Genomic DNA, 14,061 nt, shown 5'->3' with positions numbered 1-14,061 from the left:
ACTAGAAATCGATCACTGACCCAGAAAATAAGTATTACTGAAAATGATCCAGACATTTGGACTCAGAGTTGCTGAGTAGTAATGATACCACTCAGATGGAAAACAGGGAAGAACACATTTATTTGAAAAACTTGAGATCGGGCTGAGACTTCTCAAAAAGCTTGCAGATGAAAACCCTTGACCATGCTGATTCAGGAGGTAAGCAGAAATGGATTTTGAAGACCTTGGCATGATAAAAATGATACTTGAAGTTATGGAAGAAGGGGTTACATCACCAATGGGAAAATGCTTTTGAGAATGTGGTTTAAGGTCCCTTGGGGTCCACTTAGCACATTTTGAGTGAGCAGGGGATTATGAGTCAACAGCAGAAACTGAAAAGGTCAGTCAAGAAAGAGAAGCATAAATAGAAGAGTACACTTTACAGTTTTCAGTGAACTCCCGTAAGGGTTTCACAGATCGGCATTGTAATTTTGTACATACTGGGGAAAAGTTGTTATGTGATTTAGCCAAGGTCAAGTGGATAATTTATATAAGCTGCCCAGATGTCAGCTACCTCTCCTGGCTGAAAGTTCAATGTTCTTTGCTTTAGGGAATGTTAAACACATATCAGTGTACTAATGTCAAGAATAACACTATGAAATAATTAAAGTATATCAAATTTTAAGATAAGCAGGATTCTTTTCTTGCCATATACATGACTATTAAAATGATAATTACTTGTTTTATGGTATTTTGTATTGCCGATGAGATTAGGCATGGCCTTGAATTTTTTTCAGTGACTCTAAGGAAATTCTAAATAGAATGGGACTTTGCTTAATTTGTTGAGTTCTCTAGTTTAAAAGAGTATTTTTAAATGAACATATTCTAACTATTCCTCTGGCATTAGTATTCAGGAAACTAGGAAATGTATCCCCAGGAGAAGTAATTTTTAGTAGTTTTGTACTTGCAGATAATTCTGGGTGTTACTTTGAAGGATACTTGTATGAGCGTATGAATTGAACAAATGGCAGAAAGGCAAGAAAACATTTTCTGTTCTTTTTCTTTTTTAAATATAGAGCAAATAAAATAGATTTGCCTTGGGTTCAGAGTTTATGCTTTTTTACTATAATCTTACACCGATATTTTAAATTAATTGCTTTGCCTACCCTTACAATAACATTTAGTCAGCCTTTCTTCTTTCGTTTATTGTAGTTGGAGCTAAGTAAGAAAAGCAAAAAGGCTTTCAGAACTCTGAGTCAATAGGCAGCTCAGAGAGACATGGTCAGCTCCTTCCCTGATGCTTAACTTCCCTGGTATTATCTCAGTTGTAAGAACAGCAATATACAGATGTGTTGGGATTGTGTGACTACATTAATCTCTTCAAGCTGATTTATTTTGATGGTAAAACACCTGGGTCTATATTGGTCTACATTTACCAAGTAATACCGGTCAAGAAAAATTAAGATTTTTTCCGGGTCAGATGGAAATTGTAATGGAATATTTTGCTATTTTCTAACAGAATACGATTCTATGCACAGCATCTGGGTGATCCAGAGAGTTTCCAAGGAGTCAGATACATGTTTCAGTATACACACAAAGTAGAAGAGCAGCTTTTATTGTGTTTGTTTAAGATTTTGTGCGTTATATTCAGCTACCCTCCCCCAAAATTCTAGGTTGTAAAACTACAAGAATCTACTGTATTATCTCCCATGTCTTTGGTGCTAAATCAACCCAAATGAGATTTGAGTAAATTAAGAGGAAACTCTGTGTGCGTGCTATGGGAGGAAATAGTGGTGATTACAAGAACCATAGGAAATTTCATTGGGTGTGAATAGTATTCAGCTACATAGTAATTAGTGAGTGTTATGGAGACTGGAGCTGTAGTAGCAGGAAGTCAAAGAAGTCAAGCTGTTTTGCTCCAAAAATAAATCAAAAGAATTTATTGAAACTATCAAGAAAGAAATAGTTAGGTTAAGCTGAGTGGAAGTAAATTCACATTTTTAATATTTAAATTCACATTGATAGACACATCCATGCTCTCTGGAAAATTATGTAAACAGCATGTTCCCCCATTTTGCTATAACTATACTGACTTGTACTGTCAAGCAACTTTTTCATCCATTCTTTTAATTAAAAAAGCTCTGCCTTAGTTTTATTTTCTTAGTTATTATAAAAATATTTTCCAGCCTCTTATTCTAATATATCCTCTTTTTACCATATTTCTTGTCTACTTACCTTCAAAGTGCCTTCAGTATGACTAACAGATTAAAAGAGTGTTTAAAACATCCATTAAAATTTCACAGGGCAGAGAGTTAACATCAGCGATCGCGGACACAATTAACTATGAGAGCTGGTAGATGTTCAGAACACATGGGGAGCCAGAGTTAGAGAAGAAGGGGAAGAAGGACAGAAGGATCGAGGCTGAGGGTCATGTTGGATGGTGTGCAGTAAGGGGAAATACTACTGAATTTGTTAGAAAACTTTGACTCTGTTGCCTTTGTGCTGCCAATCAGCAGTCTGCCCTAGAACAGATCATCACACTTTTTTCTTAGTTTTTTAATCTGGTTAGTGAAGAAGTCCACTCAACTCCCTTCTAGATCTAGAATTTCACGATCCATTGCAAAGATATAACTATGCAGATATGACAGGGTCTTATTAATTAGGTGCTTATTTTGCACTTGGTTTAACTGGTTTTCTGTAATTGTCCACACTTACAACAGGGAGATTGAGAGACAATTTAGTAACAATTATTGAGCATGGCACTGCTGACTACATATTGAGAGAGCACCAGTAAATGATTACCGTGAGTTACAGCATTGGTGAAGACAGCATTATATCCAGGAGTGTCTCAGTAAATGATCTGTGATTCAAAATAATGCTGTGGGTTAAAGGGCCCCTTCCCAACAGATTACAAAGCATAAATATGTTAACAATGTGGGTCAGTGCTTGAGTTACTTCTCTACTCTTTGAACAGATTGGTAGGCCATGTGTATGTTAAGTGTACTATCATACAGAAAATCAATTACTGCACCCTGCAGTGTATAACAGGGTGAAGCCATTAAACATTTCATCAGGAAATTGCAGAGTACAGCTGTAAAGTTCTTTATTGTTGGAAAGCCATCATTACAATAGTACTTACTAGGTGTTTACCACCAGCTTGTAAAACTTACATGGCAAGTTTCATGGTAACCTCGTTAACACTGAACATTACTGAAACCACTTGGTGGAGGAGACAGTTTAGAGGGTAGTAATGGGGAATAAAAGCCAAATGTTTTCATGGGGAAAACTGCCTATGTCATCTCTACTGCTGAAATCTGTCCATGATGCTAAAAAGAAAAAAAGGTCTCCTGCCTCTATTTTTTTTGTTTTGAAGAGATATGTCATTCTTTAGCCTTTAACTCTGTTTAAAATACAAAATAAACATAGTCTGATCACATTTTCTTTAAAGGTGTATTTGGAATTACTTGAAAGGCACAGCAGGGAGATGGTGTTCAAATGGTAATCCCCAGTGAAATACATCTCCAAAGACAGGATCTGGAACTAAAAGAGAGTGGGCTGAGGAGACAGATGGCGTTTATAATGCATATAGAACCTCAGCATTAACTTTAGAATAGGACTCAAGGCCTTGGCGGAAACCCAAACCAAACTATTTTCCATTGATCCGTATGAATCATTTTCTCTCTCCCTTGCCTGCACTTTTTCCACCATCCACACCACTCAAGTGCCAGCAAATCTGCCACTGACCTTTTCAAAGGTCTGTGCTGAATCCCTGTCAATTTCTTTCCAGACAGAGCTTTTCGTACATGCCTTCAAGGATCAGCTGGTCAGAAGTGCCCTTTTAGCACTTTACACTGCCAGGCCAGGAGATGTCCTTAAGAAGCCATCCTCTCCTGAGACCAGCACAGAGGAGAGCAGTTCCCAGGACTCACCCCCGCCGATGAGAAGGCAGGACTCTATACCGCATCATTCGGACTACGATGAGGAAGAGTGGGTAAGTTTTTTATTTGTTTTTTTACATGGCTTGCCTCTCCGTGTCTAGTCCTGAAGAGTAAAGCAAGAATGTTCAAAAAAAAAAAATCTCTGCTTTTCATGAAAACAAGTCGGAAAGCAGTCATAATACAGATTGTGGATAAATAGGTTACACTTTTCCTCAGGGGCAAATGATAAAATGGAAGTTTTATTCCTGATCACATTTACTTGACGTGAAAACCTATTTGCTCTCAAATAGCTTCTATATATAACATATACATGATATATATTTTATGTACATATAATGCAGTCAAAGAATAAATATCTCCAAGAAATGTCGTCAAAGCAAGGATGCCACAATTGCAAGACTCTATAATATCAATACTTTTCCTTATTTATTGCCAAGGTAATATAAACCATTAAAATTGTTTTTTTAGAAAATGAGTCAATAATCATCCATAATCTACTACTTAGATGCAACAAGTATTTTCATTGGCGCAATCCAGCGTGTAAGTTCTGGACACACTTGAAGAAGTGTTAACATTTATATGGCAGTGGACACAAAGATCTCTTTAAGTCCTTCTTGTTCATGGGTTCTATTATTTGTTTAAAAAAGATGTTGCTCCAGGTGGCTCTAAAATTGACAGGAGAATGGCCACATAAAAGCATCTGAAAAAATAACTAAGTAAAGGCACATAAACCAAAGAAGCCAACATGGTGATAGGAACCGTAGGTGGGCAGAAAAAGACAGGAGAAAATCAAGGTTTCTCTCTCTGGGTGAGAGGGAACAGTGTGCTTTTCCTGAATCAATGCATATTCATTATCCAAGAACCTTTTGAAGTTTATGCACATCACACACACACACACACACACACACAGAAGGAAAAGCTTTACTGTATCATATGTTAAACCAAGAAAATGCTGTAGTATGCTAGCTGTATTAGATGTTAAATAGTTAACGATTACTTTTCCTGCCACCCTAAATTTAAAAGTGTTTGGGTAGTAAATTATTTGAAAGGCTCAGGCCTCTCAAAAAAATTGCTGTCTGAAGTGCTGTGAAGTGATACCTGCTCTTTCTTTTGATAAAATTTCTATCACAGGAAAGACAGAGCTGGGCTCCATGAGGTAAATGCTGAATAAGTATTTGTTGTTGCTGATTAAGATTGCATTTCTCCCACTGCATCATTTTCAAAAGAGCAAATCTAATATTTCTTCCTTTTACCGTCACCTTCTTCTTCAATTTATTCATAGCTCCAAGGCGTGCATCCCTCTTAACCTCTCTGAAGTTCAATTTTTTTCAACTGTAAAGTGAAAATAACAGCACCTGTTCTGTTTAGCTCTTAGCGTGGTCCTAAGATAAATGATTTAGCTGTGTGATAACGCCCCATGACCTGGAAAAGCCCAGGTCAATGCATGGTATTACTTTAATATTATTGCTGTATGTTTTCTTTTTTAAGATATGTAAATTATATAATCTTATTATGAGGATCAATATTACTCCTTGAGACAAATGGGGAGATGGGGTAGATCATAAATATGGAATGTGAATTTGAAAGAGTTTGGGTAGATATAGAACTTGTGTTTCATTTAAATAAACATACAGTAAACTTTTTGACAAATGATTGCCATTTTTATATGAAGTCGAGTGAGAGTTTTGGAACTGGGTATCTTTTGTTTTCATAATTTTCACCTTACTGTGTTATGCAAACCCACTCCCACACCTCGCCCTCCTCCTGTGGCTCCAATCGCCCCTCTCCTTCCCTCCCTCCTTCTAGATAACTTTTGAGAACTTCTATATCCACAGGTGCTCCAAAAGGGAAGATAAGTCAGATCATTAGGTCCTAGAGCTCAGAGTGTAGTGGTAGATAAAAATATGTTAATAAATAGTTAAAATGTTGTGATAGGGATGGAGAGAGACAGGTGGAATAAAAAGGTTGGCTCTGCTAATGTGACTTCAGATCAACATTTTAAATACAGAAACTTTTTATGATGGGAAAAGAGGGAGAGAGTAGGAAACATGGTGAGTTGAGGTCTATGGTGAAGCATTTGGTACAGTGGGTGTTACTGAGCCCTTGTTCTGCCTGGGTCACTGTGCCGCGTGCTGGGGAAACATAGGTGACCCGCCCACGGCTGTGAGGGCTCCGTGACCTATTCAGGGCTCTAGAGACACCAATGGCAATGACAGTGCAATTTAGGATTATACACAGGATGAAGTGGGAGTCTGGTGGTCAGGGTGGGATCTCCAGAAGTAATTCCTGAGATTTAAATGTGAATAGAAGTTAACAATATGAGAAAGAAGATGAGGTGACCCTTTAGACAGGAACACTTTAGCTGACATAGGTCGTGTGTGTGTGTGTGTGTGTGTGTGTGTGTGTGTGTGTGTGTGTTGCTTACTTGTTTTGTTTTAAAGGTCGTGAAATTGACCGTGTTTATTACTCCAAAAGCCACTTAAGAGGCTAAGAGACTGAGAGGCTATTACTGATAGAACAAGGTCCTTGCAAAGAAGAGAAGATGATCAATTCAAGCAGGCAGGTAGAGGACGAGTCCTGGGCAGATGTGTGCTCCTCAGCTGAGATGCAGGGAAGGTGTAAAAATGGATTTTACTTTTGTGAGGGTGCGTGGGCCTGGATGGCTTCTTTGTTCTTTGTTTGACGTATTTTTCTCCAGGTTTATTGAGCTATAACTGACATATAACACTGCATTAGTGTAAGGTGTACAACAAAATGATTTTATACATGTATATAATCACCACGATATATTTAAACATCAACACCTCATAGGATGACAATTTTCTTTTCTTAGGATGAAAACTTTGAGACCCATTCTCTTAACAACTTTCAAATATACAGTACAGTGTTGTTGACTATAGTCACCATGTTGTACATTACATCCCTAGGACTTATTTATCTCATAACTGGAAGTTTGTACCTTTTGACCACCTTCACCCATTTTGTCTCCCCCTCCTCACCTCTGGCAACAACCAATCCACTCTCTGTTTCTACGAGTTTGTATTTTTTAAATTCTGTGTGTAAGTGAGATCATGGTATCTGTCTTTCTTTGTCTGACTTATTTCACTTAGCATAATGCCCTCAAGACCCATCCATGTTGGTGCAAACAGCAGAATTTCCTTCTTTTTTTATGGCTGAAAAATATATATATATATACACACACACATATATATGTATATATGTATGTGTATATATATATATATATATATATATATATATATATACATCACATTTTCTTTATTCATGCATTTGTCGATGGACACTTGGGTTGTTTCCATATCTTAACTATTATAAATAATGCTGCAATGAACATGGTGGTGCAGATATCTCTTTGAGACAGTGATTTTGTTTCTTTCCAATATATACCCAGAAGTGGAATTGCTGGATTATAAAGTGGTTCTATTTTTAACTTTTGGAGGAACCCTCATACTGTTTTCCATAATGGCTGCACCAATTTACATTCCTACCGACAGTGCACATGGGTTCCCTTTTCTCCACATCCTCGCCAGCACTTGTTATCTGCTATGTGTTTGATGACAGCTGTTCTAACAGGTGTGGGGTGCCTCCTTGTGGTTTTGATTTGCATTTCCCTGATGATTAGTGATGTCGAGCACCTTTTTGTGTCTTCTTTGGAAAAATGTCTGTTCAGTTCCTCCACGTATTTTTTAATTATGTGCTTTGTTTTGTTTTTGGCTATTGAGTTATATGAGTTCTTTTTGTATTTTAGATATTAACCTGCATGACTTCTTTTATCATTAAAGCAGAACCATGTTCAGAAGAGGGCAGAGAGGACAGGCTGAGGAGAGTGGTGAAAGTTTCGAATAGGCACCAAAGAAAATGGGTAGAGTTGCTTATTAACATTTCAAAAAAATAGGAAATTCCAGTGCTTGTGAGGGCCAGCCAATATTCCAGTAGGAGTCTGTATGGATGCTGGTTCACCTTCAGTCATTCACTTGCGAATACCTTGGTAGGAAAAAGTCTGCCTGATTTTTTTTCCAGTTGATGCAGGAGTGCCTTCTCAGTTTCCCAGGGTTGTTTGGTTAGGGTAGGGTAATAATGATCTGCATCTTCCTCTTTATCTCCTTTCATACAATTTCTGAATTTCTTCCAGAACCCACTATTTCTAGAAAGCATATAAATGCCCTGATAAATTTATCACAATTACAAGGAAAATCTTTCCCACTCAGAAAAGTTACTTCTAACTCTCTTCTCCTAATATAATTTTACTCTATTTGCAAACAATAACCAAGTGTGATTGTTATAATAACATTTTTTATTGACGTTCCTTAGCAACCACTTTCTATTACAAATATCCCTTTGTTAAGAGATGGAAATCCCTTATTTAGAAGAATTCACCAAAGTCATAACCATTTAACATTATTTTCAAATCTTTATCTAACTTTGAAAAGTTGAGTAAATCCAAAGAAAATGTAGCTAATTAGAAATGTCTTTAGAGACTGTGCTATTAAATGAATTGGAAACATAATTTTGTGTACCACTTTTCTTAGTTAATTAAGTGTTAGAAAAGTTTCAGCACTGATTACAAGTCTAGTCAACTTCCTGAAATAATTCAGTGTTTTAAACAATTAATTTAATTGGGTTTCTGTGACATACAAAAATATTCTCTGATCACGTAGGTTGATTTAGGTTTGCACATAAGATTAAAGTAGTTCCATTTTACAAAATCTGTTTTATTTAATTTCTGGTAGGTACTGTAGGTTTAACAACTGCCTAACTTGCACAACTGCATTTAGCTTCTAATAATAAATATTTGGAAAGTAAGTTCATGTTAGTAAATTACTCTTGAGTTCTACTGAGCTGATGCCTATAAAACACCTTTCTTTTGGAGGTCAGGAGAATCTCTGTTAACTATCAGTGTGAGAAGGTTCTTTCTCTGTTCAGCATGTTTGTTGGCAAAATTGATGACATATGAATCTGGATAATAATTATCTAGTTAATAAGGAAGAGATTGAAACGAAAATGATCACTGACCAAAAAAAGTCTGTTATTTGCTGAATTTTACTTATTAAATAATTGAGAGCTTTAAAGGTTTATTTTCGTGAAAAGTTAGTATACAATTAAACCCCAGAGGAATATTGGGATTTTATGACGATGTGTGCAAAGAAATAGACTAATATTGCATTCTTCATCTTTTAGCTGGTAAAGATGACATATTGCTTTTCTGTCACTACATCTCTACAACAGATGCTTCCAACAGCTGGGATTCCAAGATTAGTCTGTCCAAAATGTGAAGGCATGTCATCCAACCAAAGTATTAAATTGACCCAGTTTTTGTGGCTTCCAGTAATTATGCTGTTCTCTAGAACACTGTGATTGAACTTCAACATTACTACACTGACGGGTTTGGGGCTAAATCTGCCTACCCTCATTCAGTAATTGTTAAAGAAAAAAGATACACTTCTGATCTTTTATATTCTGATCCATTCCAGCAAGGTGCAGGACTAAGAAAGCTGTTGTTATTATTTAGCCATATCCCAAACCCATTTTTTAGTTGAACTACATTTGTATATCAGGCAACGATTCAGCATCCATATTAGCCACTTAATTTCCCTTCTTCAGGTTGTAAATGTAAATCAGATTTAAAATTAGTTTTCATTCTTAAGCTAGGAGAACATTTGCTATGTTTTATTATGTCAAAATGTGTTTATGTCACATAAGCACAATAGATGGTTCACATTAATCCATATGCGTTTTCAATAATTTCATAGCTTATAGAAACAATAGCACAAATTCACAGTAATACTTATGTCAGTCATCCTTTTAATAAAGTCTCTGTACAGCCTGAAAAAAATTGTGGTTTCTCTGTAACTCAGTATTCCCAAAGATTGAATTTGGGAGTAAGACTTAACATCTTTCTGGTATGTTCTTTACCAAATTCTCACAGTTCATTTTCTACTACACCTTTCTCTAATGATGTGTAGAACAAATATGAATGTTTCAGTTTGACAGGAGTATTGATAGAGCTATTTATATTGTCAACATTGGTAGCAGTAAGCGTACATGGCTGCAAAATATTACTAACTGTTAAGGACAAAACTTATCTAGCCAGTTTCCTCCTCCACAATCTGCAGTGATCTGTATTCTCAACTTCTCTTGCCAGATTCTGTCTCCATCTTAGACCTTACCTCTAGGGAAAATAGTTAAGGTCATGCATAATGCAGAGGTACCTATGCAAATTTATATTCCAAAGCAATTCTGTTCAGTTCTCTGACTGGCTAGAATTATGCTATGTGAAACCATTGACCTGATCTTAATAAGAAGGAAATAAATCATTCTCATTTTTTAAAAGTAATGAACTCTTATAGACAACTAGATACTAATCTGTGATTTATCTTTTCTAAATCAATACCTTATGACTTAGTTACGTGAATCAGTAAAATGTCCACTAAAATATGGCCATTTATTTCCAAATTTTCTGTTATTGATACACAGAGATGTATGTATATATACATATGCATGCATTCAACTCCAAAACATTTTATATAATAAAGCATTATTCTTGCATCCCATGATCACACAACCTCGTGAACGCTGAATTATAATCAGTTGTTTATATGTCTGTTTCTTCCATGTGCTCATCAACTTTATAAACTCCTAAAGGGCAAAGACAATGTTGTGTTCACTTTTGTGTTTATGTGCAGAGCACTTGCACATAAAAGGTACCCAATACTCATCTGTAGAATAAATTAATGACTTTGAAATTTCCCCTCAAGTTATTATTCTTGTCTACCTTCTTATTTGGCTGGAAACATGGAATAATTAAATTTAATATAACTCTGCAGCATGTCAGGTACCTTTTCCTCCATTAGAATTCATGAATTTTTTGGAGGATTTTCTTTCTCTCTTCCAATCAAAAGTACCCGGTTAAATCCCTCTCTCCTTAGTGGATATTTCCCAGAGTCATAATCAACTCTGAGGTGACTGTTCAAGTCATCTTCACAATTATCTCCAAACATAGAAAGTGGTGAAAATTCAGGATGGACACAGAACATCATCAGAGATGACCAAAGTTGAGAACATGATGAGTTAAGGCCTCCAGAAGCTTCCAGAAACCCAGTGGTGGGGATTTTCGTTTTATCTGATTATTCATGTGCCGATTACAAAGGGCCTGGTTACACAGAAATAATTTCAGATGTTTACCGGTGAATATGAATTGGAAGCAATTATTTTCCCCTTGTCCCAGCTCTTTCTTTTTCCTTCCTACGTCACGCCCAATAGGGTTGCCTGGTTTTGTTAATCTTGCTGTGAGGAGGGGACATTGAAAGCATCCATTCTCCCCATCAGAAAGGACAGGGAGAATTAGGCCAGTTGTTCTCTGTATGGCAACAGCAAGTGTTCTGGCATCTGTTTTCCTGATGGATGGGAAACCCTCCTGACCTTCTCCAGTCCATTTCACCCAGGAGAAATGTGCTCCGAATACTTATCTGATATTAAAGTCCACAAAAGGTGATTAGGCAAAGTTCACGACTGTCTGTCAAAATGCACAAATGTTCTATTCCAATAAAGATGTTAAAAAAGATTTTTTTTAATAAATAAAGAAAAGAAACCCCAAAGGAGACCTTTATGGGCATGCGTATTCATGAAATCCTACTAATACATTCACCTTCAGCCCCCTGTTTTATGGCAGCTAATACAGTGTTTTATACATATCAGTTCAATGTATTTTTCAGAATTAGTCAGAATAAGTGAACAGATGGATTTGCTGAATCAGCAATTCATCTTCCAACTCAAATTAGTGTTTTTAACAGAGATATTTTCTTCTTATTCATGTAATGGTGATTTTCCTGTGGTTTTATAATGGATCCCATCATCTCCCTTGGATACTTTGCTGATTGTTACAATGCCTGGTTCAGCGGCAGATAGTTTGATATGCCTGCGTATAATGATTATGCAAACTTGCATACACACACTTTAGAAATTTATGATTACATTTAAATCAAGTGCCCTTAAACTTTAATACATTCTGAGGTGAATAGTGAGATATTATTCCTAAGTAGAAATTTTTGAATACACCAAATTTCATGAATAGTTAAAAGAAATGCCGAGGTCTATACAGGCAGACTATTGTCTTGCTATATCAGGGTACATCCAGTGAGAAAAAAAAATCAATCCTGGAAATTGGTTGCATGCAGCACACTCACTAACGTCATATATTTCAACCACTTGTACGACTGTTTGATGGTGTGTGGCTGACACGCAATTACCAATTTAAAATTAAAAGCTTTAGTCAATCAGTGATTTATTTTTACTTATTATTAAACAAAAGCTTTATTTCATATTTTCACTGAATTGAAAGCTTTAGCTTGATGTGACACATATTAAGGTGAACTCAACCATTCAGAATATGAGCTTAATTCTAACTTCAATTTGAAGATACATGTGCTAATACTTCTTATAGTTGTATCTTAATTTATTTTTACTCCTAAGTAGCAGGCTATTAAGTCAATCACCAAATGTTAATTAAGCATCAGTAATGTGAAGCAGTGCTATAGGTACTTGGGGGAAAACAAGTTAAGCATCAAAAATGGATCCTGACCTCAACAGCCATATCGTCCAATTCAGGTGAATGGTCAGCACTCATAAAACAAACAGAGATACTATTGAAAGGTATTCCCAGAGCAGAGGTGGTTATGTGATACACATTAACAATATCAGAAGGATTAAGAGAGAAGTTATGTGAAGGTCGAAGAAGATGAAGAAACCATTTCTTCCTTCCTTTATTTTTCTTCCTTCCTTCCTTCTTCTTCCTTCCTTCCTTCCTTCATTCCTTTATTCATTCTTTTATTTACTATCACCTGGTAAGTACTATGACTTGAGGACAAAAGGATTAATAAATAATAGGCATTTCCCTCATAGAGCCCACTGTCTATTAGAAAGAAAATACAAGTTAAGCAAAGAGAGAGTAGCATGAATAGTTCTTGGAAATGGTGAGACTTGAAAGGGTGAGAATTTGGATTGATGGAAGGTAAGGGAGAAGGCACTTGAAGCCTAAAAAGCAGTATATGTCAAGTTAGAAATATTAGTTCCTCCAAGGTTTCCTTCATATCTTTGATGTTCAGCACTCAGAAGGCAGGTAGCAGATGCCCAGAAAGTATATGTCGAGCTAATCAGCAGCATGTTTCTAGGATAGCAAGGAGACTGACCTGGATAAAGCTTTCATTTTGAAGACTGAAGAGAAATATGTAGAATTATCTAGGTCGACCCAACTACAGAGGTGCCTCTAGGCTGAGAGAAGAGTGAATACTTGCTGCAGTACTAAGCCTGCTTTTGATCAGAGGAGTGATGGCATGAGCGTGATGATCAGTGAAGATGAAGTGCAGACCTGATCATGTGAGAGCTGATCGTATAGGTCTGGGCAAGATCCAAACCAGGGACTGTGGAGAGGTCACTGCTGGAGAAACAGTGTCTGACCATCTGAGTCCACCCGTGTAACTAGGAACTGAATTTCAGAGTGAGGCCAGCAGTGTGTTCATTGGGAAACCAAGGTCAGGGATTTTTACATGAGTAGGTGGATGAAATTATGCAAGAGGCTCAATAAGAAGCAGAGGTTGGGGAATCTCACTTAATTCTGATGGATGTCGCATATCTGGCTACTTTTAGTGGACATGATGTATGTGTATGTTTATATGTGTGTGTGCAGGTATGTGTGTATTATGCAGCTTGGGCCAAACGTGTGCCAATTTGTACCATAAAGTATTTTATGTACAACTCCTTTCACCTAAAAGTCTGGGTAAGGTTAGGATTCAGAGAGCAGAGCTATCAAGCTATGGAAAGAGCAAAGGATTGCAGTGTGGAGGAACTAGGCCAGTATAGTGCAAACTGCTCTCAATCAACTCAAAGATAGACTGAAGCTTCTTTTTAAAGATGAGATTGGCCTTGTTAAGTTACTAACTGGTTCTAATCAAAGTGTTCAGAAATTGGTAATGACAAGTGACAAATTATGCATGGAGATTAAGATACAACAGGGCCCCCATATCAGCTCTGGTTTAGCCTTTACATTCTTGCTGATCGAAAGTTGTCCCTAGAAAAGTTGATCAGCTAAGCATTGCTGAACTTTTTTTTTTTTTTTTAAGTTAACAGCTGA

General features: G+C 36.6%; 1 protein-coding gene across 6 annotated transcripts in view; it reads left to right on the top strand.

Annotated features, from left to right (window-relative positions):
* Positions 1-14,061, top strand: part of INPP4B (inositol polyphosphate-4-phosphatase type II B) — a 371,544-nt gene that overhangs the window by 242,513 nt on the left and 114,970 nt on the right. For all 6 annotated transcript variants that reach the window (XM_082390014.1, XM_082390013.1, XM_082390011.1 and 3 more), the window contains one exon: positions 3,767-3,970. In XM_082390014.1, coding sequence (XP_082246140.1) covers positions 3,767-3,970 — 204 coding nt within the window. The remainder of the gene's footprint in view (positions 1-3,766; positions 3,971-14,061) is intronic.

This window comes from Balaenoptera borealis, assembly GCF_965194805.1.
Source record: "Balaenoptera borealis genome assembly, chromosome: 4".
Lineage (NCBI taxonomy): Eukaryota > Metazoa > Chordata > Mammalia > Artiodactyla > Balaenopteridae > Balaenoptera > Balaenoptera borealis.
This window is presented reverse-complemented; position numbering and strand designations above follow the sequence as displayed.